Raw genomic sequence first — 26,784 nt, 5'->3', positions numbered from 1 at the left:
ATTGAAGCAGAACAAGACATGAGACAAAGTAAAGAACAAGGAGATAGAAAGGAAGAAACAGGAATAAAATTTGGTACACAATTTCCAAACTTAAGTAAATAGAAGTAAGTTAGGATTGAACCCTCATTAAAAATATTTATGTAAGTTGCAGTTTGGATATTGTATCTGACAATACTTAAAAAGAGATGCCTCAGACTTTTGCCTATATCACTGTTCTCCTTGGTTTGATTCATACAAAAGTGGCTGCAGTAATAACTTACTTTACACACCTGAAAAATCTACCACCTGAAAGTGTTGCCTAACTTTTTTTTCATCTTTTAATGTTATTTATTTTCGAGACAGAGAGAGACAGAGCATGAGCAGAGAGGGGCAGAGAGAGAGAGACACTGAATCCAAAGCAGGCTCCAGGCTCTGACTTTGAGCACAGAGCTCAAACTCACATACTGTGAGATCATGACCAGAGCTGAAGTCAGACACTTAACCGACTGAGCCACCCAGGCGCCCCAACTAATGCCTAACTTCTTAAGCCTCTCTCCTCAAGACTCCCATCCCAAGATGGGGATTTCAATCAGCTCCTCCTCTCTTGATTAAGTGAATTAAAAAGTCAATTAACTAGTCAGTACACCAATTTTATGCCACAAGTTATTTGAAAAGTGTACATAGAAAAAGATAAAAACGAATGAAGAGAAGAACAGACACAGATGAAAAGTTACACACCTGAAGAGATAGAGGTGGAGGCTGCATATTTGAATTTTAACTCATTGCAAGTCTAAATGAATAATGTTAAGAAAAGCAGTAACATTATTGTCATTGCTCATAGATTAAGAACATTAATCTGAGGAAACTAAGCTTTCCTGGAATAATTTCAGATATATTTTTTTTCTTTTGTGGACCTACGCATCAGTGATAACGAATGGCATAATGTACAATGGCCTCAACCACATTTCCTCAACAAATGTAACTGTGGGTTTTAATGTCTGTTCTTCACAAGTTCTTTGAAGAAAGATAAGACTATAACACAAATGTGAAGCACAGATAAATTTAGGGGATGGGAGTCAAGGAAAGTAAGCAAATAATCTACCATAATTCTGGTAGAATCTCCAAAACCAAATTACAAATAACATGAAAGTTTACAGTTTTATGATAGTCCAATCTATTCTTCTCTAGTGAAATGGATGTCTATCCACTATTATGGACTAATATGACCTCCATTATTGGCAGGTTGGGCATGTAGCTTTTGGTCTATTTGGGGAGGGGATATAGGAGGATGCAGGAACCCCACAAATTCTTGTGTACAATTAAATTTCTTTTTTGGAGTACAGATAGTCAACACTATACAACTACTTCTGCTTTAATACTGGTAAATTTGTTCTGACCCAATAATATCAGGTATCCTTGGCCAAGGATGCTTAAAATCTCTTCTCACAAATATTTCTTCAATCCATAGATTAAAGCTAGCAAGGTTATCAATTTATTTGTCTATTTCTATACTTATCATTTTCTTGCTTTGTAATCCTTTCCTCTAGGCTTATGTTCCTTCTTGCTAATATACATCCTTTAGTAATTCTTCTACTGAGAGCTATGAATGGTACGTTTCTTACTGCTGTATGTTGGGTTCATTTTAAAAAGCCTTTTATCATTACCAAGTTTTAATGTTTTCATATTATTAATGTCCATTGGTATTCCTACAGCACATCTAGATCTGAATTTAGTTTTTATTATCTTAATTTAAGAATGCATGGTTTCTTAAAACAACACTTCCAGACCAATTTAAGTTCTTATTGACTAGCAAATAAAATTAGAACAATCTCTGAGCCACAAATCCAGTAGGCCACTTACTTTAAGCTTCCACTCAATCTTTGGGGTTTTTAATTTATTTTTTATTTTTTAAATGTTTATTTTTTTTTATTTTGAGAGAGAGAGAGAGAGAGCGCACACACATGAGCAGAGGAAGGTCAGAGAGAGGAGAGAGAGAATCCCAAGCAGGGATTCAGTGCACTGCCAGTGCAGAGCCCCATGCAGGGCTTGGTCTCGCAACCAGGAGATCATGACCTAAGGTACTTAGCCAACTGAGCCACCCAGGTGCCCTGTTTCTTTGTTGCTGTTTTTTAAAGGAAGTTAAATTTTAATTTCCAGACTGATATGTTTTCTTTTTCTCTGTCATTGCAGTGTATTTGGAAACAGGGGTGAGGTTAAAAGTATAAACTCACAAAATTTATTCTGAACTAAATCTATTGGTAATATGCTAATTTTCTTGTGAACTCTCCAACATGATGTTGATAAAAAGAACACAAGACTTCCTTTTTCCAATGTTTTATCATTTTATTCAATATCAAAAATAATATTTTTAAATGACTGGAAAATAAACATTTTAAGGTTGAAGGTTTCAAATGTCAGTATATTAGGGGAATGTTTTGTTGAGGGAGGAGGGATTTCCCATCATGCAATTCTACTCAACTTTAATGCCAAAGCTTTACCTTCTACACTGCTTTCACTCTTTTGTGTGTTGAGTACTTAAGAATTTAATCTGGCAAGTGTGAGTATTTGAGTGACTGGGTTATTAAAATGTATATGAACTTATGACAGTTCAGATGAGTTTCATCCAGGTTCTGGGACATTGACAGACATTATTATGGTAGAAATTTTAAAATCAAATTACTGGAAACTATTGATGGAGGGTTTACACTTCACAGCTAACAGGGGTTTAATGGTAGATCATTACTTATTTTTTAGGGCACTGTCCATACAAAGCGCTTATAGCATTTTATATGTAGTCTTCTTGTCTCTGGCTCTAACCTCCAGGGTCAAACCCCATCCCCTCCTCCCTACGAATACCTAAGAAGTCTTTCATTTATCTCCCTGGAACCAGGAAGTCTAGCTCATTTTATATTTTAATTTCAAGCTGCTATGACATAAATTCAATGCTTATTTCCTTCGGTTCTTTCATTTTGATTCTGTAGAATTTCTTTTGCACGTCGAAATTATAAAGAGTGATTATTATTTCTCTCAGTTTTAACTTGAATGATTTGCGTTCAGCTATGTGAACAGAGCTGATTTATTTGATCTCATAATATATGTCCCACTATGCTAAGTTGTCTATTTTTTGGCCTCAGGCTATGTGGTCTGGAAAAAGATGACAGTTTAATATTTCAAGTTATTATCTGTCTTCACAATAATCTTGATTTTATGTATATATATAAATATAGACAACATATTCATAACATGCAGCTTCTGTTTGATATATAAAATATATGGATGATTAAGAAGTTTTGTTATATACTTCTCATTCTTCCTGGGAAGATGAAACTTTCATCAGTGACTTAGAGACTGAAATTCTGAAAATAGCATACGTATGCATTTTGCAAACAATGGAGTAAATTTCAAAAATCAAAGCAAGAGCACCCATTTAACTCATCACACTGTATAGTCAAAATACACCTAAAACACAGATATAGAACATCTTTTCTTTAAAGTTAGATCAAATGCATCAGCATTTTTGCAGATTCAGCAAAGATGCTAGCAGTTACTAGACTCAGTTTATAAGCCACACGCAGCTATTTTACATTTTGGAAGATCTCCAATATCACTACTTACCTAAATGACATTTGAGGTGGTGGCACTTAATGAGGTACATGCAATACAGTACTTAACTCATGACATCTACCACGCATAAAATACTTTATTAGCTGATCCTGTTCTATGAATATAAATTGATTTTCCCCCATGGTTAGGGAAATTGGCTCTTCAGCTATACTTAAAGACAGAGTTAACCGGGTCCATCTAGCAAATTAGAGTAGGTTTCTTTGCATAAATGACGGCATAAATGGGAAAGGGTACTTAAGTCTAGTGATCTTTGTCCCTAGCCATCATGTTTATCGATTGCCCTACATTTAGGTCAGGAAGAAAGGTCTTACCTTACAGTTTGTAGAGACCCTGGAGTTTAATTACTTTGCTACAAAGCATTAGGTAATTCTTTTTTGTTTAATAAATGAATTCCTTAAATGTCAGATTTTTAGCGCTAATAGACTAAGACCTTGAAAAAATATTTTTTTCTTCCAAGTTTCTTGTTTCTGAATCACACTGTCTTTGATCTACAAATGCAAATAGTTTTTAGTTATTGCTGTAATTACTGATGTTGGGCATACACAGGAGGCTTAGGACTGTACCAGCCAAAATGAAGGTGGTAAAAGAAGCATGAAGATGCTCTCTTTTATCAAAATTCATCCAACAAAGGGGAAGAGATAGATGCAGAAGTAGAGATAAAGAGAGAGAGACAGAGACAGAGAGAGAAGAAAGGAGAAAGAAACATTGAACACAGATAATTAACATTCTGTAATAAGGCTTAAGAACAATGAATCTTCAGAAAAGAGTGATTTTCCTGGTTATTCATAAAGAGGAATTAACAGATGAGGGGCACCTAGATGGCTCAGTCGGTTAGGCATCCAACACTTGATCTCAGCTCAGGTCATGATCTCATAGTTCCTTCAGTCGAGCTCTGCATTGGGAGTCTGCTTGGGAGTCTCTCTCTCTGCCTCTCCCCCACTCGTGTTCTCCCTCTCTCAAAAATAAATAGATAAAATTTTTAAAAATATCAACAGATGAAATTTGACTTAAGTTCAGGGTTTAAAGATATATGGGATTAACTTAATTGAAAAGGGGAAAAAAGTGATTTTAGTTTAGTAGAGTATATAAACTTCATGAGCATAAAGAAATGAAGGAACAGAAATGAAAGTCACCTGATTGATACGAAAGCAAGTCTGAGACATGGTATTGCTAGGCTGTGCCATTTGTCAACTATATTATACTTCCTTCAACTTTGTATTTGAAAACTTAAATCAAAAATGTAAACTCTACATTTTGTACACAGAGTAGTCACATAGGCCTAGAAATTATGTTATATGAGGAATGATAGGAAATGAGGTGATGTTTGTGGAAAGTATTTTTAAGATTGTATTTGCCAGTTGTTTCCATACATTAATTTTTAGTTATGATACTGATGGTTTCCAGGGGAGGTTAAGAAGAAATATAAAACTTGTCTGTTAATATGTGAAGGGCTGTCATTTAAGAGAAAAATTGGAATATTGTGAATGATGCCAAAGGCAAGGTCAAAACCACTGGATGCGAATTACAAGTAATCTGGTGTCTAGCAAAGTAATAAATAGCTCTCATAGAATCAACCATTAGAAACAGCATAATAATAACAAAATAATATCCTATTACTGAATACATTTAAACAAATGTGAATGATTTTTAGACAATGGGCGCTATAGAAGTAATCCCTTCATTATTTTAGTTAGCGTCTAGGGTTCTTTCTCTAAAAAGTCTACTAGTTTATAAGTAGATTTACTAGGTTAAGTGAAGTCAAATTGTAGAAGTTTTGGGAATATAGATTGAGAATTGCATGCTTGAGGTTATATCCAAGAAGGAAAGAATATAAATTTTGTTAAAAAGATAAATATAATGTATTTAGAGTGATTAAGGGAATATTAACCCAGTAGTAACATGAAAAATGGAAAAGAAATCAAACTTCTGGAAATTCTTATTAAATTCTTCCGAAAGATGCATTTATTATATGATTTTGATTGTGGAGTATCTTGCTTTAGAGCTAAGGAGAAAGTACAAGATAGATTACTCAAAAAATCTTGATCCACTAACCGGTTTTTTCAATAATTCTTCAATCATTCTTAGTTTCAGAAAATTCATAAAGCAAACTATATATGAGTTTATTCTGATTCACAAAGACATTTTTCATTTTTGTATTTTGAATAATATTTCTTCTGGATAATTCAGTATGTCATTTAAAAAAATGGAGAAGCGTAGAGAATGAATCTCCAGAGACAAACAGAAAATATGTGGCATATTATATGAACTATATGCACCTGCACAGAAACACAATTGGGAGTATTTAAGAGATATTTTAATAGGAGACATTCATCAGCATGTAACAGAAAGTACAAATTAAAATGGTTTAAACAATGACAACACCCACTATCACATATAACAAGAAGTTCTAAGATATTTACATTCTTAGTTTATTATATAGGCTTCTTGTCAACATCACGCCATCATCAGAAATGTTTTTCATCTTCCTAGAGTCTCATGTTCAATGTATTGGCTTGATCTTCAAGTTATTTCCCCTTGTGATTGACAAGTGCCACATCAAGACCTGGCAATATTGGGGGTGAAATAAAAGACAGCATGCTCCTTGTGTGTTTCTAGGCGCTAGAAGACCTCTTTTAGAAGACACACTGCCCTCCAGAAGACCTCCATTACATATCATTGGACAGAAATTGATAATGCACCATCAACCTCTTACCTTCAAGGGAATAGGACTACCAAGATCGACTTGAATTACGAGGATTTACTCATGAATCACATGTGTGTAATGCAGATGCTGGAACAAATTCAAGCTCTACCAGTAAGATAGAAGGAAGGAACGGCTGCCATATAAAAAATATATGATGATAATTTATCTCTAAGTAATGAGTAAATCACGTATATTTCTTTTGTATTCTAGTGCTGCACATAGTTTCTTGCTGAGCCAAAACTTTTGGAATAAAAAATACAAGAATTATAAAACAGAGCAATACTGAAATTTATTGCTGCTATAATCAAAGCAATTTGCCTCTGCAAATGAAAACTAAAAATAAACACAATGTAACGTGCTCACAATTCTGCTCTCCCTTTAAATGTTAGCTAGAAATTCCATAATGCACTATGTGTCTGTCTGCCTACATGAAAAAGTATACACAATGCACATGTGGACATATTTACACACATACATGTGTACACACACGCATGGATACACACTGATGAATATTTAATTATCCAACAACTGGCCAGATCTCTGAGTTGCACATTTATATTTGGCATATGCACTATGAATAAAAAGAAATTACAATTGACTGAAGTGCCTGTAGTTAAATATAGGATGTTAGGTATACCACAGCATCTGCTTACCTATGCAATTTATACTTCCCTAAATATAGAAAATGCAAAAGTAGAGGAAAAATTCCTTGCTCATTAAGGAGTCTGACGCGCTGATATACTGGGAAAATTATAAATTTATTATGCTCTTATTTTACATGTGTTCCAGTAGGTCCAAGTGATGGATTTTGAGCACTGTACACCTATCATTATTGTTTTACTTTTAGGCTAGTAATACCAATTAAAATATGTAGTTATGTCACTTTCAGTGACAAGCTACAGTGAAATTTTGTTTAAATAGGATTCCTATGATTAGAGTCATTTTCCTTATTACTGCTTCCCCATTATATATAAATTTCCTTCAGTTATAATTTAGTATTTAATAATCTCACAGTTTTATTTTATGCCAACCTATGAAAAGCTGAATTAATTTTTTTGTTGTTGTGTGTAAGTATTTTTTAAGTTCTTAACTATGTGGGTTTATCACAGATCCCAATATGTTCATACACTATATTTTTAGTATTTTTCTATAGACATTTATATTCACAGTGATAACTGAGTGTAATGGAAAGTTTAAAATATGTAATGAGTAATAATAGAGAATTAAATTTTGTTTGTTAGCTGAGTAATTTTTGTATTAAAATATTTTTCATTCAAAATGTTTTAAAATATAAAGATATAATAATCTGGGCCAGATCCAGATTAGTAAAGTTTGAATCTTATATATTTTGAGGAGACCTTCTTTAAGGAAAAAGGATTCAAAACTATAAAAATAAAATTTTGGTATGAAAGCAAATATTGTTTAGAATCATAAATGAAAACAATAAATTACTACCATCTACCAAAAATGGTTACATTAAAATGCTTTCTGATTGCAACCAGCTCTCCTTCCTTACCTAGAATATTCTACAACTACCAGCAAAACCTACTACTCACACAGACCTTTGACATATGAGACTCTGATTCTTAACTTTCTTTTCCTTCTTGGTATGTCTTCTTCTGATGGTAAAGCCTAAAATAATCACAATTTTTATTTAAAAAGAGAAAACTAATTCCTCTCCATTTTGGATTACTGGAAATTTACTGTATATTCAAATGGAAATGCGTTTCAGCCAATACACTAAGGGAATATATAAGAAGAGAGTGGCTTCAAATTGTTACTTAAACCCTTCCCCCTTTTTATCTTTCTTATTTGCACTCAATAGTCTTTACAATCTTTTGTTTTCTCCATTACCTGTAACTATGATTTTATCAATAAAATTAAACACATCCTTATTTTCTAATTCTTTTGTTAGCATGTTGTCTTCTGTTCCAATTAAATATTAAATAACATTAATTAATAGCATATTAAATAATAGATTTTGTCATTACATTAAATTTTGTTCTCCTATCCTTTTTAACACAAAAGAAATAAAAGCCTGAAATTGTCTGTTATGAGTAAGACCAGAACAGGTATAGCCATGAGAAATGAAATTCCTCAATAGAAAGCTAATGAGTAACTTCTTTTTTTCCTACTTTGGAGGAATTTTAATGTCATAATATATGTGCACAGTTTAATTTTGAATGTTACTAGAATATGAAAAAATTATTGAATGCATGCTATGAAAATGCTTGCACATTCTATTAAATCAAGAAGACAGCAAAAATAGAATATTATAGGGGCCTCTGGCTGTCTCAGTCTTAGGGTTGTGAGTTTTTGTCCTCAGGGTTGTGAGTTCGAGCCCCAGGTTGGGTGTAGAGATTACTAAAAATAAATAAATAAACTTAAAAAATATATAATTACATAGTAAAAGTGTCATTTATGACAACAATTTTTTGAGAGTTAAGAATTGAGAAGATATAATTTCACTTTGGTGCAATTATATTTAGAGAATTTTTTTTTCTTTAATATTCTATTACTTTAATTCAACTATGGCAGGCTAGTATGCCAGCAATGAATGAGCAGTCAAAAGCACTATGGTATTTCACTTTTAAAGCATATTAATTTATTTATATATTTTAATATTTATATTAATATATTTTAAAACTATAATATATAACATAGTTTCAAATAAAAATGGAGAACTACAAAAATATTCTAAGTATGTAGACCCTGTGAACTCTGCCTCTGTTCAGATACCATGCTGGATTTATCATTCAGTAAGATGTAAGAGATATATAAATATATGAGTCATTACATACTCAAGATTGTAGGTATATGCCATATCTTAGAAAAACTGTTTATTCTAGAATAATAATAATCACCTTTTACTTATGAAATAAATATTTTTTATCATAGAGGCAATTATTCCTGAAAAATCTGTCTGAAAGTATTGAAGAAAAAAAACTAAGTCCTTAATTTTTCACCTTGCATTAATTTTTACTTAGCAAGTTGATCTTAACTGTGTTTTTGTAGTGACTTAACAAACAGCACATATTTGAAAAAGTACACATTCTAGAAAAAAAAAAAAGAAAGAATTGAGGAAATTCTATTCTTCCCTAAGTACAAATAATGTCCTCAGGGAATAATTTTCTCTCCCAAATAAAGCAATTCATGCCATTTTTACACATAAAGCATATGTTTTATGTCTAATTTATTTTTAAGTTCTTGCTGAGTAATAAAACAGTATAAATAAATTGATTTAGTATACATGCTATAATTATTAGAAAATAGCTATTGTGTGTTCATTGTAGGTTGAAGTCTAGGGGCACCTGGCTGGTTCAGTCAGTGGAGCAGGGGACTCTTGATCTCGGGGTTGTGAGTTCAAGCCCCATATTAAGTGTAGAGATTATTTAAAAATAAAATCTTTTTTTTTTTAAAAAAGGAAAGTCTAGAAAAGAATCCAACTGTAAAGGAAAGGAAAAATTAATGCTTTTTTTTTTCTTTTTAAGTTTCTGTGTTAGTTTGCTAGGTCTTTAAGCCACAAAAGAGTGGCTTAAAGAACAGAAACTTGCTGTCTCATGACTCTGATGGCTAGAAGTCCAAAATCAAGGTCATGGCAGAATTGGTTCTTTGTGAAGGCTGGGGGAGGATCTGTTCCAAGCTTGTCTTCTTGGCTTTTAGATGGTCTTTCCCATGTGTTTCTTCACATTATCTTCCCTCTAATATTCATGTGTGTCTGGATCCATGTCTCCCCTTTTTATAAGGACATCAGTCATAGTGGGTTAGAACTCACCCTAGTGAACTCACTTTAACTTGACCACATCTGTAAGTGCCTGATCTGTAAATAAGATCATATTCTGAGGTACTGTGGATGAGGATTCTAACATATTTGGGGAAGGCAGTGGGAGGGGGTTTCCTTTGCATGAATACAATATATACCAAAAGCTAAATATTTATACCAGGTTTATGTGTGTGTATGGGAAAACATAAAATTTATTGTAACATTTATTTGGTGAAAATTGGTGCATACATACATTCACAAACACATACTTAGGTCATTGACTCATACACTTGAGTGTGCATTAGTATGGTCGAAGACTTGTCAAGGAAACATGGTTTATAGAAAGAATAAGCTAAATCATCTAGTGAAATAAATACTATTCAGAAGTTCAAAGTGTTACTGAAATGAACATTATATTAGGATAAGACAGGCTAATAGATTTTAGTGGAAAGATTCCAGTTTTAGGAATTATATTATATTAAAAAATAATCCTGTTAAGCCTAAAATCTATTAGATTTATTACTGTAGGTGATTTTAAAAGTTTTATCACAATGAACTTGGCAACTATATAGACTGGAATTATTAGAAGTATAAAGCAGTATTATATCTGATCTGTTCAACTCATCTAAACCATATACCATTTGATTTTAGTAATATTATTTCAAAGGTATTTCAGGCAAAGTCATTTTTGAATTAATTCATAATTCTTTGACTTACAAATCATAGACTTAAATAGTCTGTTCTATTTCCTTAGAGGTAAAAAGAAGAAAATATCTCTATAAGATGGGAAAGTCTAAAGTTATTTTATTTGTAAGCACTATGAAAACAATGTATTTTTTATTGAAATTGTGATATTGTGACCTAAATAAAAACATGATTTCAAAATGTTCGTTGGTATATTTACAATAATTACACAATTTTCATTTCCCTTTAGGGTTTATAATACTTGAGTTAAAATAGTACCACTTTTAGAAATATACAATCTGAAATATTAATGTTATTTATCAAAATAATTATCAGCAATATAAACATTTTAAGTGTAATTAGTTTTTATATAAATTCAATTCTTTTTTCCACGAATCAGCACCATCTCTTTTGGTTTTCTAAATTTCTAACTGTACATGCAGACTTACGAAGTGTAAAATAGTTGATTTTGGACATATTCTCCCTTACTTTGAGCTATCAGGCCCAAGCCTGGGTATAAAATAGAGGGCTTATTCCCAGCAGCAGATGAGAGCAACCTGAGGCCTTTAATGGGATACAGTAATCCAAGGTTTTCTTCTTGAACTTTAACATGTAGGCAACACTACAGTCCTCCATTTAACCCCTAATTCAAGAATCCATTTTCTACAATGCAACTGTGCAATGCACTTGCCAAGAAATCTGTGTTAAATATAGACATGAGGAAACAATCAGATAAATGCAAAACTGAACAGGAAAACTGGTTTGGACTCTTCAAAAATTCAAGGTCATGAAAAATACAGAAATGTGCAACTGTTCTAGATTTAGAGAGAAAACAGCAAAACAAACTATTGTCATGCAAGAATATTATTTGCAGCCTCAGAGAAAATTTACAAATAAGACATTTTGTGGAAATTTGAAATAAGGTTTATATAATTGATGATTTTATTATATTCGTGTTAAATATCTTAATATTAATGTGGTTATATAAAAAAATGTTGTTTTTCTGAGGAAATGTATATCAAAGTGTTTAGTTATGAAGGATTAGGTATAACTAATTTCCTTTAAATAGCTTAAGAAAAAAAAAGGAAAGATATTTTCACAGATATGGAGAGATGAAAATGTGATAAAATAGTAGCAATTAATTAACCTAAGCAAAAGCATTACTAGAGGTATACTATTCCTATTTTTAATTTTTTTTCTTTAAATTCCAGTTAATTGACATACAGTACAATATTATTTCAGGTGTACAATACAGTGACTCAACACTTCCATACATCATCAGATGCTCATCACAGCAAGTGCACTCCTTAATCCCCATCACCTATTTCACACTTTCATCCACCCACCTCCCTTAAGGTAACCACCAGTTTGTTCTCTATGGTTAAGTCTGTTTCTTGGTTTGCCTCCCTCTTTCTTTTTGTTCCCCTTCAGTCATTTGCTTTGTTTCTTAAACTCCACATATGAGTAAAATCATATGGTTTTTGTCTTTCTTTGTCTGACTTATTTCACTTAGTATAATACACTCTAGCTCCACCCACATCGTTGCAAATGCCATGACTCCATTATTTTTAATAGCTGAGTAATACTCCTTTGTATATACCCCACATCTTTACTCATCAATAGACACTTGAGCTGTTTCCATAATTTGGTAGACAATGCTGCTATAAACGTTGGAGTGCATGTATCACTTTGAATTAGTACTTTTTAATTCTTTGAGTAAATACTGGGTCATAGGGTAGTTCTATTTTTAACTTTTTCAGGAACCTCCATACTATTTTCCGGAGTGGCTGCACCAGTTTCCATTCCCATCAGCAGTGCAAAACGGTTGCCCTTTCTCCACATCCTCCCCAATATCTTTTGTTTCCTGAGTTGTTAATTTTAGCCGCTCTGACCCATGTGAGGTAGCATCTCAATGTGGTTTTGATTTGTATTTCCCTGATACCAGTGATGTTGAGTATCTTTTCATGTGTCTGTTGGCCATCTATATGTCTTCTCTGGAAAAATGTCTATTCGTATCTTCTGCCCATTTTTTAATTGTATTATTTGTTTTTGCAGTGTTGAGTTTTATGAGTTCTTTTTTTTTTAAGTTTATTTATTTTGAGAGACACAGAGAGAGAGCCAGCAGGGGAGAGGGAGAGATAGAGGGAAAAAAAGAGGGAATACCAAGCAGGCTCCGTGCTGTCAGCACAGAGCCCGATGTGGGGCTTGAACCCACAAGCCATGAGATCATGACCTGACCCAAAGTCAAGAGTCAGACACATAACTGACTGGGCCGCCCAAATGCACCAAATTTTATAAGTTCTTTATATATTTTGGATACTGACCTTTTATCAGATATGTCATCTGCAAATATCTTCTCCCATTCGTAGGTTGACTTTTAGTTTTGTTATTTGTTTCCTTCACTGTGCAGAGCGTTTTATTTTAATGAAGTCTGAAGAATTTACTTTTGCTTTTGTTTCCCTGCTTCTGGAGACATAGCTAGAAAAAAGTTGCCATGGCCAATGTCAAAGAAGTTACTGCCTCTGTTCTCTTGTAGGACTTTTATGGTTTCAAGTTAGAGTTGTACTATTCTTTAAACTCTCTGCCATTTTAAACAATTGAAATTATAACTTCCACAGAGTGTATTTACATATGAAAATTGGAACACTCCAGTTTTTGTGAGAACTGAGATATAGAAAAATATACTTTATATACTTTATTAGTACTTTTGAAGTATATACTTATATATTATTTATATAATTTGTATTTTAATGGTAGATTCACTAATGATATAGTAGAGAACAGTAAAAGATACAATTAATCTGTAACAAGTAATTATACCTCCTTTTATTTGTTTGGAAAACAAGGTTTAACATGTACTTCTAGGAATAATGTGTTCTTAACAAATACTTAATAGTAATATACTTGTGTTTTGTTTTGATTTTTTTTCTTGTTTTACTTTACATTTTATTTCTTCTAGTCATATGAACTTTGAAAATATTTGTCAGTTTTAGGGGCGCCTGGTTGGCTTAGTTGGTTAAGCAATCAACTCTTGGTTTCAGCTTGGGTCATGATCTAATAGTTCCTGAGATCAAGCCCCATGTTGAGCACCATGCTGACAGCACGGAGTCTGCTTCAGATTCTCTCTCTTCCCCTCTCTCTGCCCCTCCCCACTCATGCTCTCACTCCTTCTCTCTCTCAAAATAAATAAATAAACTTTAAAACATATGTATAAAAAAAGAAAATATTTGTCAGTTTTTAAATTATTTACAAATTATAACCAAGAAACACAAGTAATTTGGGTCCATCCAGGCTTGAGAAACTTATAAACACTATGAGCATATTTAAATGAAATATTAAACTCCAGGATTAAATTAGAAAATACTTAAAGGTTACATAATCAAAGATTATTAACTAAGTTTGAGTTGAAATGGCACATTTAACTAATGACATTAAGCACTGTATTATTTTAACTTCTTTATCCATAGTAACGCAAACTAAGTAGTGAAAACAAAAATATTCACTTGTATATTTGATTATTTTTAACTAAGAAAATTGGTGGATGCATGCTAAAAATTTATACCAGTTGTACACCACATCAATAAGATATTATGTTAAAAGTATAAAATTAAGCTTAGATACTGGAAGTATAGGAAACGTATTTTTAAAATTTCTTATTTCTTAATTACATTTTCCCTATATGTACTCAAATATCATACTGAATTGGTTGGCAATTTAACTTTACATTATGCATTTTAAAATGACATCTAGTTTGCACTGAAGTTCCAAGTGGATGAGGAGAAAATGAGAAATAAATGAATGCTCACATTTTTAGGCGATCATGATAATTCTATTTCAATTGCTACACAAATAACAGAAGTTAAATTTATCCTAAAATTTGGCTCGGAGATATCAAATATCATTTGGGAAATAAATTATACAAACACCATCTCTCTCTCTGTCTCTCTCTCTCTCTCAATCTGTCACACACACACACACACACCCACACACCCACACACACACATTGCAGAATCTATGATAGAATATGGAACATAAAAAAACATAATTTACATTGTACTGTCAATTTTTGCTACTTCAGCTTGCAATATTTTTATTGAATACAATATATCTCTTTCTGGAATATTTTCAATATATTCTTAATGAATTAATAGTTTGATAACTGCCTGTCCTATTTAAGAGCATCCATATGCACACTGAGTTCAGTTTCTATTCATGTGACTTAGTATTCTCTAGTTCTTTCAAACATCAAATATGGAGTAAAAAAGTAAATTTATTTTGTATGCAATTCCTTACTGCATCCTCCATTTACCCAAATTTTTTTTTTAAGTTTATTTATTTTGAAAGAGAGAGAGAGAGAGAGAGCAGGGGAGGGGCAGAGAGAGAGGGAGAGAGAGAATCCCAAGCAGACTCCGCACCTTCAGCACAGAGCCCAACGCGGGACTCAAACCCATTAATTGTAAGATGAAAACCTGACCCAAAATCAAAGTCAGATGCTCAACCAACCGAAACACCCAAGTGCCCCATACCCCAGTTGGTTTTTTGAGTAATTTCTATTTACCAGAGTCTCAAGCCATAAATTTCAGAATTCTTATCATTAGAGTGCAGTGTGTTATATGATTCTTTAAATCATAAATGTTCTGACACATTTCTACCTGAAATGTTCTGAAAATGTTCTACCTTTTCACGCTGTCTGTTTAAGGTTGGTGTAAATATTTTCAAATAGTCCCAGTTTCTTTGCAGAAGTTGCTGTCTATAGATAGAGGAGACAAAAGAATAATTACATTTACATAGACTTCATTGAACTTTATTCCAGCTTCTGTTTAAATCCTCATAAAACCTCCATTAAAGCCTACATTCTTTTTCTTAACTATCAGGCAAGGTCACAAAGTAGAATAAATTCTCTGAAAATCCAAGTCATGGAACTCAGAGTAGAAAATAAATGATAAAGTAGAAAAGCCAGGAATAATGCAAGATCACAAAGTTATTACATGTTAGTTGTCCATCTGATTAGAGAATAACTGATTGCTAAATTATGAGTTATTGAGAGTGAGATGAAATGAGAGAGATCACCATTGATCCCAAAGTAAATGAAATTTGAGGAGGGCTTTGTTGAAGAAATGGTAAGATTTATGCAGGTGGAGATGAAAAAATGGGTCAAGAAACAAATGAGCAAAATCCAAAGAGCAAGGATGAGCATGCTATAAAGAGGGAACAGTAGGATCTTTTCCCAACATTACTGGAGTCTTATTGTGTAGAAATATTGGAAATTAATGTGAAAGGTATAATATGAAACTAACATGAAATATGTACCTGCTCGGTGAATAATGATGATCAGAAAGGGGACTTTGTATAAAATTAGTTAATTATTTATAGCCTGAACTGAGGTACTTTCAGGAATAAATAACTTCTATTCGCCTTCATATTCCCAGCAAAAGTATAATGCCTAAGGCAAAATAAATAGCCAGTAAATAGCATGGAATGAAATAATGAAGAGGTGAATTAAGAAATAAATGTAGAGACAAATAAATGTTTAAAATAAAATACTTTGGCATGTTTATTCTGACAGCAGTAAGATCTTTTAATAATTCTGAAAAATGCCTAAATGTGCGGGAATGAAAGTGCAAATTTAACCTATACTTGGAAATTAGGTATATATGAATCAACAATACTACAACTTCAGAAAAATCATGAGATGTACCATTGTTATGTGTAAGCTTTTAAGATTTCAAGAGTGGTTAAACAATTTCAAGTTTATTTTAGCATTTGGCTTTCTATTATGGCTTAGTACTTTCTTTCTTAAAAGGACCATTTTGAGTAGACTCTTAAAATATTAAGATAATTATCAATACTCTCTCTGGTGTTTGAAAATACCATGGAGTATAAAATTGTAATGAGACAAAGAATGTTAAACCTGGGCACTGAACACAATAGCACTGGGAATGATACCATCACTGAACACTTCTTTTTAATTTTTTTTTTTTTTTTTGGTCCCTAAGGGAAGAAATGAAAACAGCATTCAGATTGCTTTATTTAAATCAAATTAGAATATAATTGTAGTTTGGAAACATTGGGTTTGTTCTTAAAGAATCACAGGAAAGAAGTAGGAGAAAATAATACTTAGTTCCTTCATTGTACATCAGATCTTTGTAAAATGAAGCAAACGTTATATAAAATCGTGTATGTTCTCTTAAGCAAGCAAAGTGCAGGAAGCCTCCAATGATGAAGACATTAAAAAACAATGGATGCTGCAATTTTATCATTGTATGTATTTAATTTTTGAGGCTTGTTACACTAACCCATTACAGAATAAGTCAAGCATCATATCCTTTACTGATTCTTTGTCAGCAAGAATATACAAATTAAATCTGCAATAAAATGAACAATATTCAAATTTATAAACATGTATTTAAGAGTATTTAAAGAAATGGTTATAGATATGAATAGTTAGGTACCTCCACAATGAATTTGTATGCTTTAAATCAGTGTTTGTTATAATTTTTATTTTTCTATCTAAATAAAAGTAATCGAAATCTTTGATAACTTATTGTAGAATTTGATGCATACATGAAATTTTAGAGTAACTACATATGATATACAATTATAGTAGAATTGAGGTTTTAGTGTGGACTTGCAAATCAGGCACACACACTGATTTAAGTTTATGTGTTCATATACATATGCACAGATATATATGGCCCTGGCTTTGTCTCTTGAGAATGCCTAAAAGCAGCAAGAGGCCAGCAGTTTTGAGTCTAGCTACTGCCTACATCTTGGCTTCTATAAGGCAAACAGCAAGGCTCCTTGGAGGAATGACTGATTCTAAGCCTTGTACCAGAAAAATACAAGATGATATTGGAAACATCATTTTGTACCAGACAGCAAGGATATGCTAGAAAGAAAGAAAGAAAGAAAGAAAAAAACAGAAATAGCAGAATACATTGAACGGACACAGAAGCTAACACTAGTCAAATTAAGAACAATCTGAGTTTCAAGATAAATAATTGAGGCAACAAATTACAATTCATTGAAAAATATAGAAAACAATGTGTCCACGAAGATACAATGAATAAAAATAAATGTGTGGAAACTTTTATAAGCAAAAACTTATATTTATGCAGTTTCAAAATATTTCTATATAAAAATAATTAGTTTTAAAAAGAAAAAAATAGTGACTGTATAATTAAAAATCCTAGCAGACATTACTGTAATCTAGTGATCTAAGTGAACTAATGAAACAATTTGAAATTGTGTGCCATCTGATAGAATGCATTCAAAAGATTTCAACATCACTTCTAGGATATTCACGCAAAGATGCATAACCTGAAACTACCCACTAAGAAGCACTACTTAGGGGATAATCTACAAAAAGAGAGAGGGGGTGGGGCATAAACTGTGTCAAATTCATGAAAATCAAGATAAGCTTAAGAAGTTTATGACAGACTGACTTTGTTAATAAGACATTATTGTTACAGTTGTCAAACTAGATAGAAACTTGTGGATTATATAGCAATAACGTGTTCATGTTAGTTTTTTGTCTTTGATGATCATATCATAACAGGTGATTACATTATATAAGCACATGTTCTTTAAAACACAAAGTTTATAGTAATCTATTTGAGGCATCAGATCTGCAACTTACTTTCACAAATGTTTAAGGAAAAACAGCTCTTTTTACTGTAATTCTAAGATCTCTGTAGTTTGTGTTTATTTAAGAAATACCACAATTCTATGCTTAAATCATTTGCCAGGTTTTGAAGCTCTATGATTTTGGAGTCTTAAGTGTTACCAAGAACATATAAAAGGCAGAAGTCAACCTGCCCTTCTCTTTCAGAAAATCATATCCACCAACCAAAAGCCAGAGAGGGTCAAGTACAAGGAATGGGAAAAATTAAAAGTAGGCTCAGACTACTGGAACTGAAAGGTCCCTGTGACCAACACCCAATTGGATTAAGTTGATCAGTCATTCATTCCATCTGCTTCACAGAGTAAAAAGAGAACCATCTCTTGTGCAAGATAGAACATCTAGATCTTAAACAGTTGTTTTATACACTATGTCCAGAATATTATAGACATGAGGCAAGAAAATATTACTAATGAGTAAGACAGAAATATAGACACAAGAAGCATCTCTAGACATGATATAGATAAGGAAGTTAAGGAGACAGTTTTCAATAATGCCTGAGATGGGTATTAGAATTAGGAGGGTTGAGAAGTATAGGATGGAAGCTAGTTGGCTGATAGTGATAAAGGGGTGTTCTACAGGTTGGCCGCCAATTCATGTTAGGGTTAGGAGGTCTGCTACCAGGAATCAGAATAAGCATTGGCTTAGTGGTCGGAATATTATTCCTCGTTGTTTAGAGGTGTGGAGGATGGGAATAATTGCTAGGACTAGGATGGAAAGGACTAGGGCTAGGACTCCTCCTAGTTTGTTGGGGATGGATCAGAGAATTGCATATGCGAATAGGAAGTATCATTCGGGTTTGATGTGGGGAGGGATGTTTAGGGGGTTGGCAGGGATGTAGTTGTCTGGGTCTCCTAGCAGATCTGGCGAAAATAGGACCAGTAGGATGAGTGTTAAGATTAATACTAGGAGGCCCAGGATGTCTTTGATTGTGTAGTATGGGTGGAATGGAATTTTATCTGAGTCGGATGTTATTCCTGAGGGGTTATTAGATCCTGTTTCATGGAGAAATAGGAGGTGTACTGCTGATAGGGCTGAGACGATGAATGGAAGGATAAAGTGGAAGGCGAAGAATCGTGTTAGGGTGGCTTTGTCTACTGAGAAGCCGCCTCAGATTCATTCTACTAGGTTGGTTCCGATGTATGGGATTGCTGACAGGAGGTTGGTAATTACGGTTGCTCATTTGACCTCATGGTAGGATGTATCCTATGAAGGCTGTGGCTATGACTGCAAATAGTAGTACGATTCCAATGTTTCATGTTTCTGAGAAAGTGTAGGAGCCGTAGTATATTCCTCATCCTACGTGCATGTATAGGCAGATAAAGAATATGGAAGCTCCGTTAGCATGTATACATCGGATAATTCAGCCATAGTTAACGTCACGGCAGATATGGGTAACTGATAAGAAGGCGGTTATTGTGTCTGATGTGTAATGTATGGCTAGGAAGAGGCCGGTGAGAATTTGTAGGATTAGACAGACTCCTAGTAGGGAGCCGAAGTTTCATCATGCTGAGATATTGGATGGAGCGGGCAAATCGATGAATGAGTGATTGATGATTTTAATGAGGGGGTGTGATTTTCGAATGTTGGTCATTAAGTTCTTGTAGTTGAAATACAACGATGGTTTTTCATATCATTGGTCATGGTTAAATTCCATGTGAGAATAATGATAACATACATTGTATTTATTTTAAGTACAATTTTTGTGGTGAGCTTTGTAAGTTTTTCTTCAAAGCCTTCTCCTATTTATGGTGGGTTTGGTTTGATTGTGGCTGGTGGTATTGGTTGTGGTATTGTGTTAAATTTGGGGGGATCATTTTTAGGTTTAATGGTTTTTTTAAATTTATTTGGGGGTATACTTGTAGTGTTTGGATATACTACCGCTATGGCTACTGAGTCTTATCCTGAGGCGTGGACGTCTAATAAAGCTGTGCTAGGGATGTTTATTACGGGAGTGTTAGCAGAATTGTTAACTGCTTGCTATATTTTAAAAGAAGATGAGGTTGAGATTGTATTTAAGTTTAATGGTGCAGGTGATTGGGTGATTTATGATACAGGTGATTCAGGGTTTTTTAGTGAAGAGGCCATGGGAATTGCAGCACTATATAGTTATGGAACTTGACTAGTGGTTGTCACTGGTTGGTCCTTGCTTATTGGTGTATTAGTGATTATAGAAGTTACTCGTGGAAATTAAGTAAAAGTAAGCGAAGGGTTAAGGTGATTATGAAAGATAGAAAGTAGAGTTTAACTAGCCCTTTCTGATTAGATACGACAGTTGACATTTTTATCTGGAAATAAGAGATGGATTTTGGTAATACATTTTCTAGTCAGATTATATCTAATAGTATCGATGCGGATTTTTGGCTTACAGTTAGGCTTATTGTTGATGGGAGGCGGTGTATTACGATTGGAAAGTACCCTAGGATGTTAGAGAACTTAAAAAGGTTTGAGGGGTATTTCAATTTTAAGTTTTTAGCCGCGAGGTTGAGTTCTAATGCCATGATAAAGCCTGTGGTAGTCACGGCGAGGGCAGTTAGTTTCAGATAATGGGGTATAGTTATTTGTGGGATAGTTGTTGGGGGGATATTATAGGAAATTAGGTATCCTGCAAAAATGCTTCCAATTAAGAGACGTTTGATGGAATTGATAAGGTGGGGATTATTTTCATTGATTAGGTTCAAGGAATTGAATCGGGGTTGTCCTAGGAGTGAAAAGAATATAATTCGAGTGCTGTAGGCAGCTTTAAGGGATGTGGCAGATCAATAACAGATAATGTTATTGAAATAAATATGATTAATTTGCAAATGAAGTCAGAAGAAGTGAACAAATAAGAGGAAGAATGATCGATTTCAGCAGATAATTAGAATGTGTATGAGAATCAAAAATGCTAAAACGAGTGGTTGAAAAAAACAGATTGGGTCTTGTAGAATAAGGATTACCAAAATGGAGGACAGGTCACTGGAAAATTTTCAAATTGGAAAAAAAGGAGAAGAATATATATTTAAAATAAAATAATAGAGTATAAAAAGCATACAAAATCTTGAAAATTTTACAATGGGTAAAATAGATTTCCACAAGGAGAAAACAGAGAGAATTAGAAAGAAGAAATATTTGAAGAGATGACTAATAATGTCCAAAACCAATAAGAGCATCTATCTGCAAAATCAAGAAACTGTGAAACTCAAGCATGTTAAAATTTTCCTCTGTGAAAATTTCTGCTTTTATGGTATTTAAATACACCATATGTATTTAAAAAGGAAGAGATGAGAGTTTCTTTTCAAACACAAAGTTCATTTAGAAAAATAAACCAACACAATTAAATTTTACTGAAAATATACATGACAAAAATTTTAAGCATTTCAACAAAAATCAAATAATTATTCCTCAACTTTTAAAGTGTTTATTCAATGTGTTTACATAAATCCTTGGTCCTTTCCTTTAATTCAACAAAATGTCCTTAATTACATTTTATGTACATAACATATTCTCCATGATATCACAGCAAAACATTTTTTCACTTTAAAGATTAAACAGATTCGTTGAGATGAATTGAATTTTGTGAGAAGAGAGTTTAAGATTCTATATCTTTATACATTTAATGGATTTGAAGCTGAAATGTTTGCCACATTTTTAGTATATATTAACAGCTCTAAAATTGGCTTGAATTTATGTTTAACCATGTTTTACATATGAATTGTTTTCATTCTTAATAATAAACATAGTGGGTCAAGGAAAGATGCTAATTGCTGAAAGCTAATTAGGCACCAGTTTGACACCATTTGGTACTCAAATTCTGGATTGATTAAATGTTACAATGCTATTTTACAACCAAAGTACCAATAGAAGACTTGTCAGCTACTACTCTATGCTCTAAAACGTATTGAAGTCTTTAATAAACAGAGCTTTGAGAGAAACTTGCTCAGTATAAGAAAATCCATTATTAAATTTTCTAAAACAGTGTTTCTCATTTGGAAGGATGGGTAATATTTACTGTGGGATCATCTGTGCATTGTAGGATGCTTAGCAATATCCCTGCCTCTACTTTTTATATCCTAGGATCACTTGCCCCCAGACCTAAGTTGTGACCGTCAAAAATGTCCCCAGAAGGAAAACAAAAAATTATACAGATTTGAGAACCATCGTACAAAATAAGGAATTTTCTAAAAATAAAAAGTCTCCTAATAGGCACACAGTTCTCACAGGTTTGGGCTGTTTTATTCTTAACTACTTGATTAACACAGTTATCCACCATTTGAGTATTAGTGAGAGCTAATCTACTGAGAGATAGATAATCACATCCAAACCAAGATTCTAATTTCTTTGCTATTTGTAACTGTGGCTAGTGAAGTATGTCTCCACTTCATAAGCAATGTTTGATTTTAATGTTGAATCAGATCTTACAACATTCATTGATTGAAAGAAGTCATGATTTATAAACAGATATTTGTAAAATGGTATTATAGACTTTTCAACAGAAATTTTATAAGCTTAGATCCTATGGCTATCTTTCTGATTTTTAGATTTTTTTCTGTTGTTTTCCTCAAAATATTATAAAAAGAAAATGACTTTCCAGAAGAAATCACTTTTATTTTTAACTAAGCTATTTTAATAAAATTTATGTATTATCAATATATTTTAAGGTTTTATGCTAGATATTTAATATGCAAAAATGAATATCTACTGTATATCATCTATTGTTCTATGTATCGGTTCCTACACACAAAAAACATGCAGATTGTGGCATTGTCTAATGGATCTCTTAACAAAAAGTAATGTTTTGCATGAAAAATGAAATTGTAAAATCACCCGATAGTACCTTACAGTGTAGTTATTTATACGAAGGAAGAGTATAAAATTTAGAGAACAAAATACTTCCTTTTGTAAAAATTTAAGAATTCTCAACACCTCAGCAAGGATAAATAATGGCTTTCATAAAAAGCAAATGAAAGCACGTTTGAATTCTTAAATTGAACACAAAATTTTAAGATACAGTTTTTATAACTAACAAAATATGATATCAAAGTTGCTTTAAATAATATGATAAACAAGATTGCACATATGGCTACATTTAGAAAAAGAAAAGATAGTTTATCCATATTTCCTTCTTTATTTTTAGTTCAATGCCTTCATATGGAGAGGCACATATTATAACAATTATAGAGATACACTTTTCATAAATGTTTGTTATATTGAATTAGGAATAGCTATATGTCTTATAACTTTTAAACTGTAATTTATTTAAGTGGAAAAATACTTATTATTAAAACAGGATTTGGTAAACTTTTTTGTAAAAGGCCAAGTATGGAATATTTTAGGCTTTGCTAGTCATACATCTCTATGGCAACTACTTAACTGTCATTTTAGCAGAAAATCAGCCGTGGATAATACATAAACAAATAGGTGTGGCTATGTTTCAATAAAAGTTTATAAAAACAGGAAAATTAGAAAATGTACGATAGGTAAAAATGGCATTAAAAAATTAGATTCTGGGGCACGTGGGTGGCTCAGTCAGCTCAGGCCATGATCTCCCAGTTCATGAGATTGAGCCCCATGTCGGGCTCTGTGATAACAGTGTAGAGCCTGCTTGGGATTCTCTCTTTCTCCCAATCTCTCTGCCCCTCCCCTACTAGCACTCACTCATGTTGTCTCTCTCTGTCTCTCTCTCTCTCTCAAATAAATAAATAAACTTAAAAAAAAATTAGATTCAGCCAAAGGAGAATTTAAGTTGCTGAAAGCTTTGATACATGTTGCCATCCTTTGGATATGGAACTTGAAGATAAGTTTGCTAAGGGCGAAAGGTCTTTTGGCACCAAGATTTACAGCTGCCTTAGGGCTTGCTTAGCATAAAGAAAGTACATTTTCATAATATATCTCAAAACAAGAGAGAAAATTATTGCCTGTTAAAGAGACAGAAATTTTTCTTTAATGTTTTCCTATTTTTTAGTGTCAAAAGCAAAACATTCCTAAAAATTTTATCTATGCTTTTATATCTTACATTTTTCTCCACCTCTCTATAAGCTTGAAATGCAAATGTTGATTTGCTTTTTGCTTTTTCTAATCCACCAAGAAACCATTTAGAAATTATCTGTTTTATGTGTCTTCAACATACCTGCTTATTGGAAATAAACTTTTTATGAAATCAGAGCAAATAAATGAAAATCCTACTAAAAATTTCAAGGGTTACAGGTGATAAGTGTTGTTTTTCTTTTTCTGTATCTTTGCTCACACTGGTTACCACCTGCTTCCCATCCTTGGTATCACATGCACATTATCTTTTTTCTTTTCTTTCTAACTTTTGGTCTTAGAGCTGTGAAAAATACCTACTTTGCAGAAGTTTTGAAAGTTATTAAAAGTCTTCTCATTTTTTGCTCCATGAAACATCATTATACTAAAAGGTTAACAAATAGAAGAGATTAAAATTCATTCACAGTCTCCACCCTCCCACCCCCACCAGAAAAATGAACCCCTGCTTTTTAACATAAAACTCTGTAGTCCTCAGTGTTTACAGTACACGATAATTTGCCATGGCATTTTTTCAGGGTATTTGTATATAACACACTCTTCTTTAACCCTTTCCATAATATATTGAAATTACTTGTGACTTTAGGGATCTCAATCTTATTCTAATTACTCTCTCCATATGGAACTCTTTAGCTATTGGCAGATTCAACAAATGCCTTATTACACCCCTTTGAAAGAGTGACTGAAATACATGTAATATACATGTGCTTTTCCTCAGAAACATTATATTATATAAAAAGTTTTATTTTTATTTTTTTAAGTTTGTTTATTTATTTTGAGAGGACGAGAGCTCGCTCCCGCATGAACTGGGAAGGGGTAGAGAGAGAATCCCAAGCAGGCCCGGTGTGGAGACCCACCCTGGGCTTGAGTTCACAATGTGTGAGATCATAGCTAGAACCTAAGTCAAGAGTCGGTCACTTTACCTACCGAGCCATGCGTGCGCCCCAATAAAAGTTTTAAAAGTGTATCATAACAGTAGTTCAGGCCTCACTAAAAAATATCCCCTAGAAAATAGAAAGAATGGACACTGTTTACCTTAAGTGTTATATAGTTGTCCAAGTTTAACCATTTTACAAATGCTATATATTGGTTACAGAGACATATCTTGTCCTTTACCATTGATGACTATACAGGTATCAATTAATATTTAATTAATATCACTCACAAAATTGAAAGCATATCAAGGGCATTGCTGCTTATTTTACAGAGTTGAGCTATTTATCTCAACATTTAAATTTAAGAAATTCTGTACCTGCCATGTAAAGATCTAAAGTCTAAAGAGAAGCTCTGAGTGGTTTAGTTCCTTTTGCTGTACAATTGAAAGGGAGTTACTATAATTTTTCAAAATCAGGAACAGATCCCAGGTAAATACAGCACTTGATTTTGGCAGAGATCTCTTACTAAGTAGAACAACTAAAAACATGAGATGACTGCCACACAAACTATTTTATTGCAACATAAAAAGTTGCATACAACAAACAAGAAATATTACAAAAGTCTGTGTCACCTTCATCCCAGTGACACTGCCCTGAAGCAACACATTTTAACATTCTCAATTTATTACTTCATCTGTTGATTCCCTGTATCGCATTATATTATATAAATAAACTCCATTTCTTGATTTGTCAATTTAGTTTCAATTAACGCCTTACTTGAAAAAAAAGAGAATAATAATTAAACCCTACTTCCCCTTCTTAAACATCTCTGTAGGTTTATTCTTAATTTCTTCTATTAATTACTTTAATCTTTTACATAAAATATGTATACCTCTTTCTCTTGTTAAATTAACTGCAAACAGTATATTTTGGCTTCTTTTTCAGTAAGATGAAGAAATTTTCACCCTTAAACTTTTCTCAATATCTAGTATCCTTTTTTACTTTTCAAATTCTAGATTTTTTACTTTCCAAATCCTTCTAGCCTTTTTTTTTAATTTAGCTTGGCAAGGTGTCTTTTGTATAAAAATATAACACACTGGCCCCATGCTGTGTTTATAGGTTAAGTCTAGATGTTAAAAACAAGGAGGCCGTAAAATCATGAATACCTTCTGTATTACTAAAATAACTACTGTGACTGGACCTATAGAGAAGCAGACATAATGCAACCCCCTGTGCTTTTTGATACAAATAGGAATAATTTTGACAGATCCTGCTCTTCCATCGTTACATTCCATATATTATTAAAAATCAATCCATATTTTATTTTGTGTTATCATCGTACCATGATTCTTGAACATTTTTTCCCTGAAATTTCGAAGTGTTTTTCTTTTTTGTGGACAGAAGAATCACATGTCATCACCGTATTAATAATATCCAATTTCTTAACAATACT

General features: G+C 32.7%; 1 protein-coding gene across 1 annotated transcript; it reads left to right on the top strand.

Annotated features, from left to right (window-relative positions):
• Positions 1 to 20,018: 20,018 nt before the first annotated feature.
• LOC125921742 (NADH-ubiquinone oxidoreductase chain 6-like) lies at positions 20,019 to 21,125 on the top strand. Its single transcript, XM_049629336.1, is given in 1 exon segment — positions 20,019 to 21,125. A coding segment is annotated over 1 exon segment (552 nt). The 5' UTR covers positions 20,019 to 20,077; the 3' UTR covers positions 20,630 to 21,125.
• The last annotated feature ends 5,659 nt before the right edge of the window (positions 21,126 to 26,784 follow it).

Source organism: Panthera uncia, chromosome C2, assembly GCF_023721935.1.
Source record: "Panthera uncia isolate 11264 chromosome C2, Puncia_PCG_1.0, whole genome shotgun sequence".
Classification (NCBI taxonomy): domain Eukaryota; kingdom Metazoa; phylum Chordata; class Mammalia; order Carnivora; family Felidae; genus Panthera; species Panthera uncia.
The sequence above is the reverse complement of the archived record's forward strand: the minus strand, read 5'-3'. Positions and strand labels throughout refer to the sequence as shown.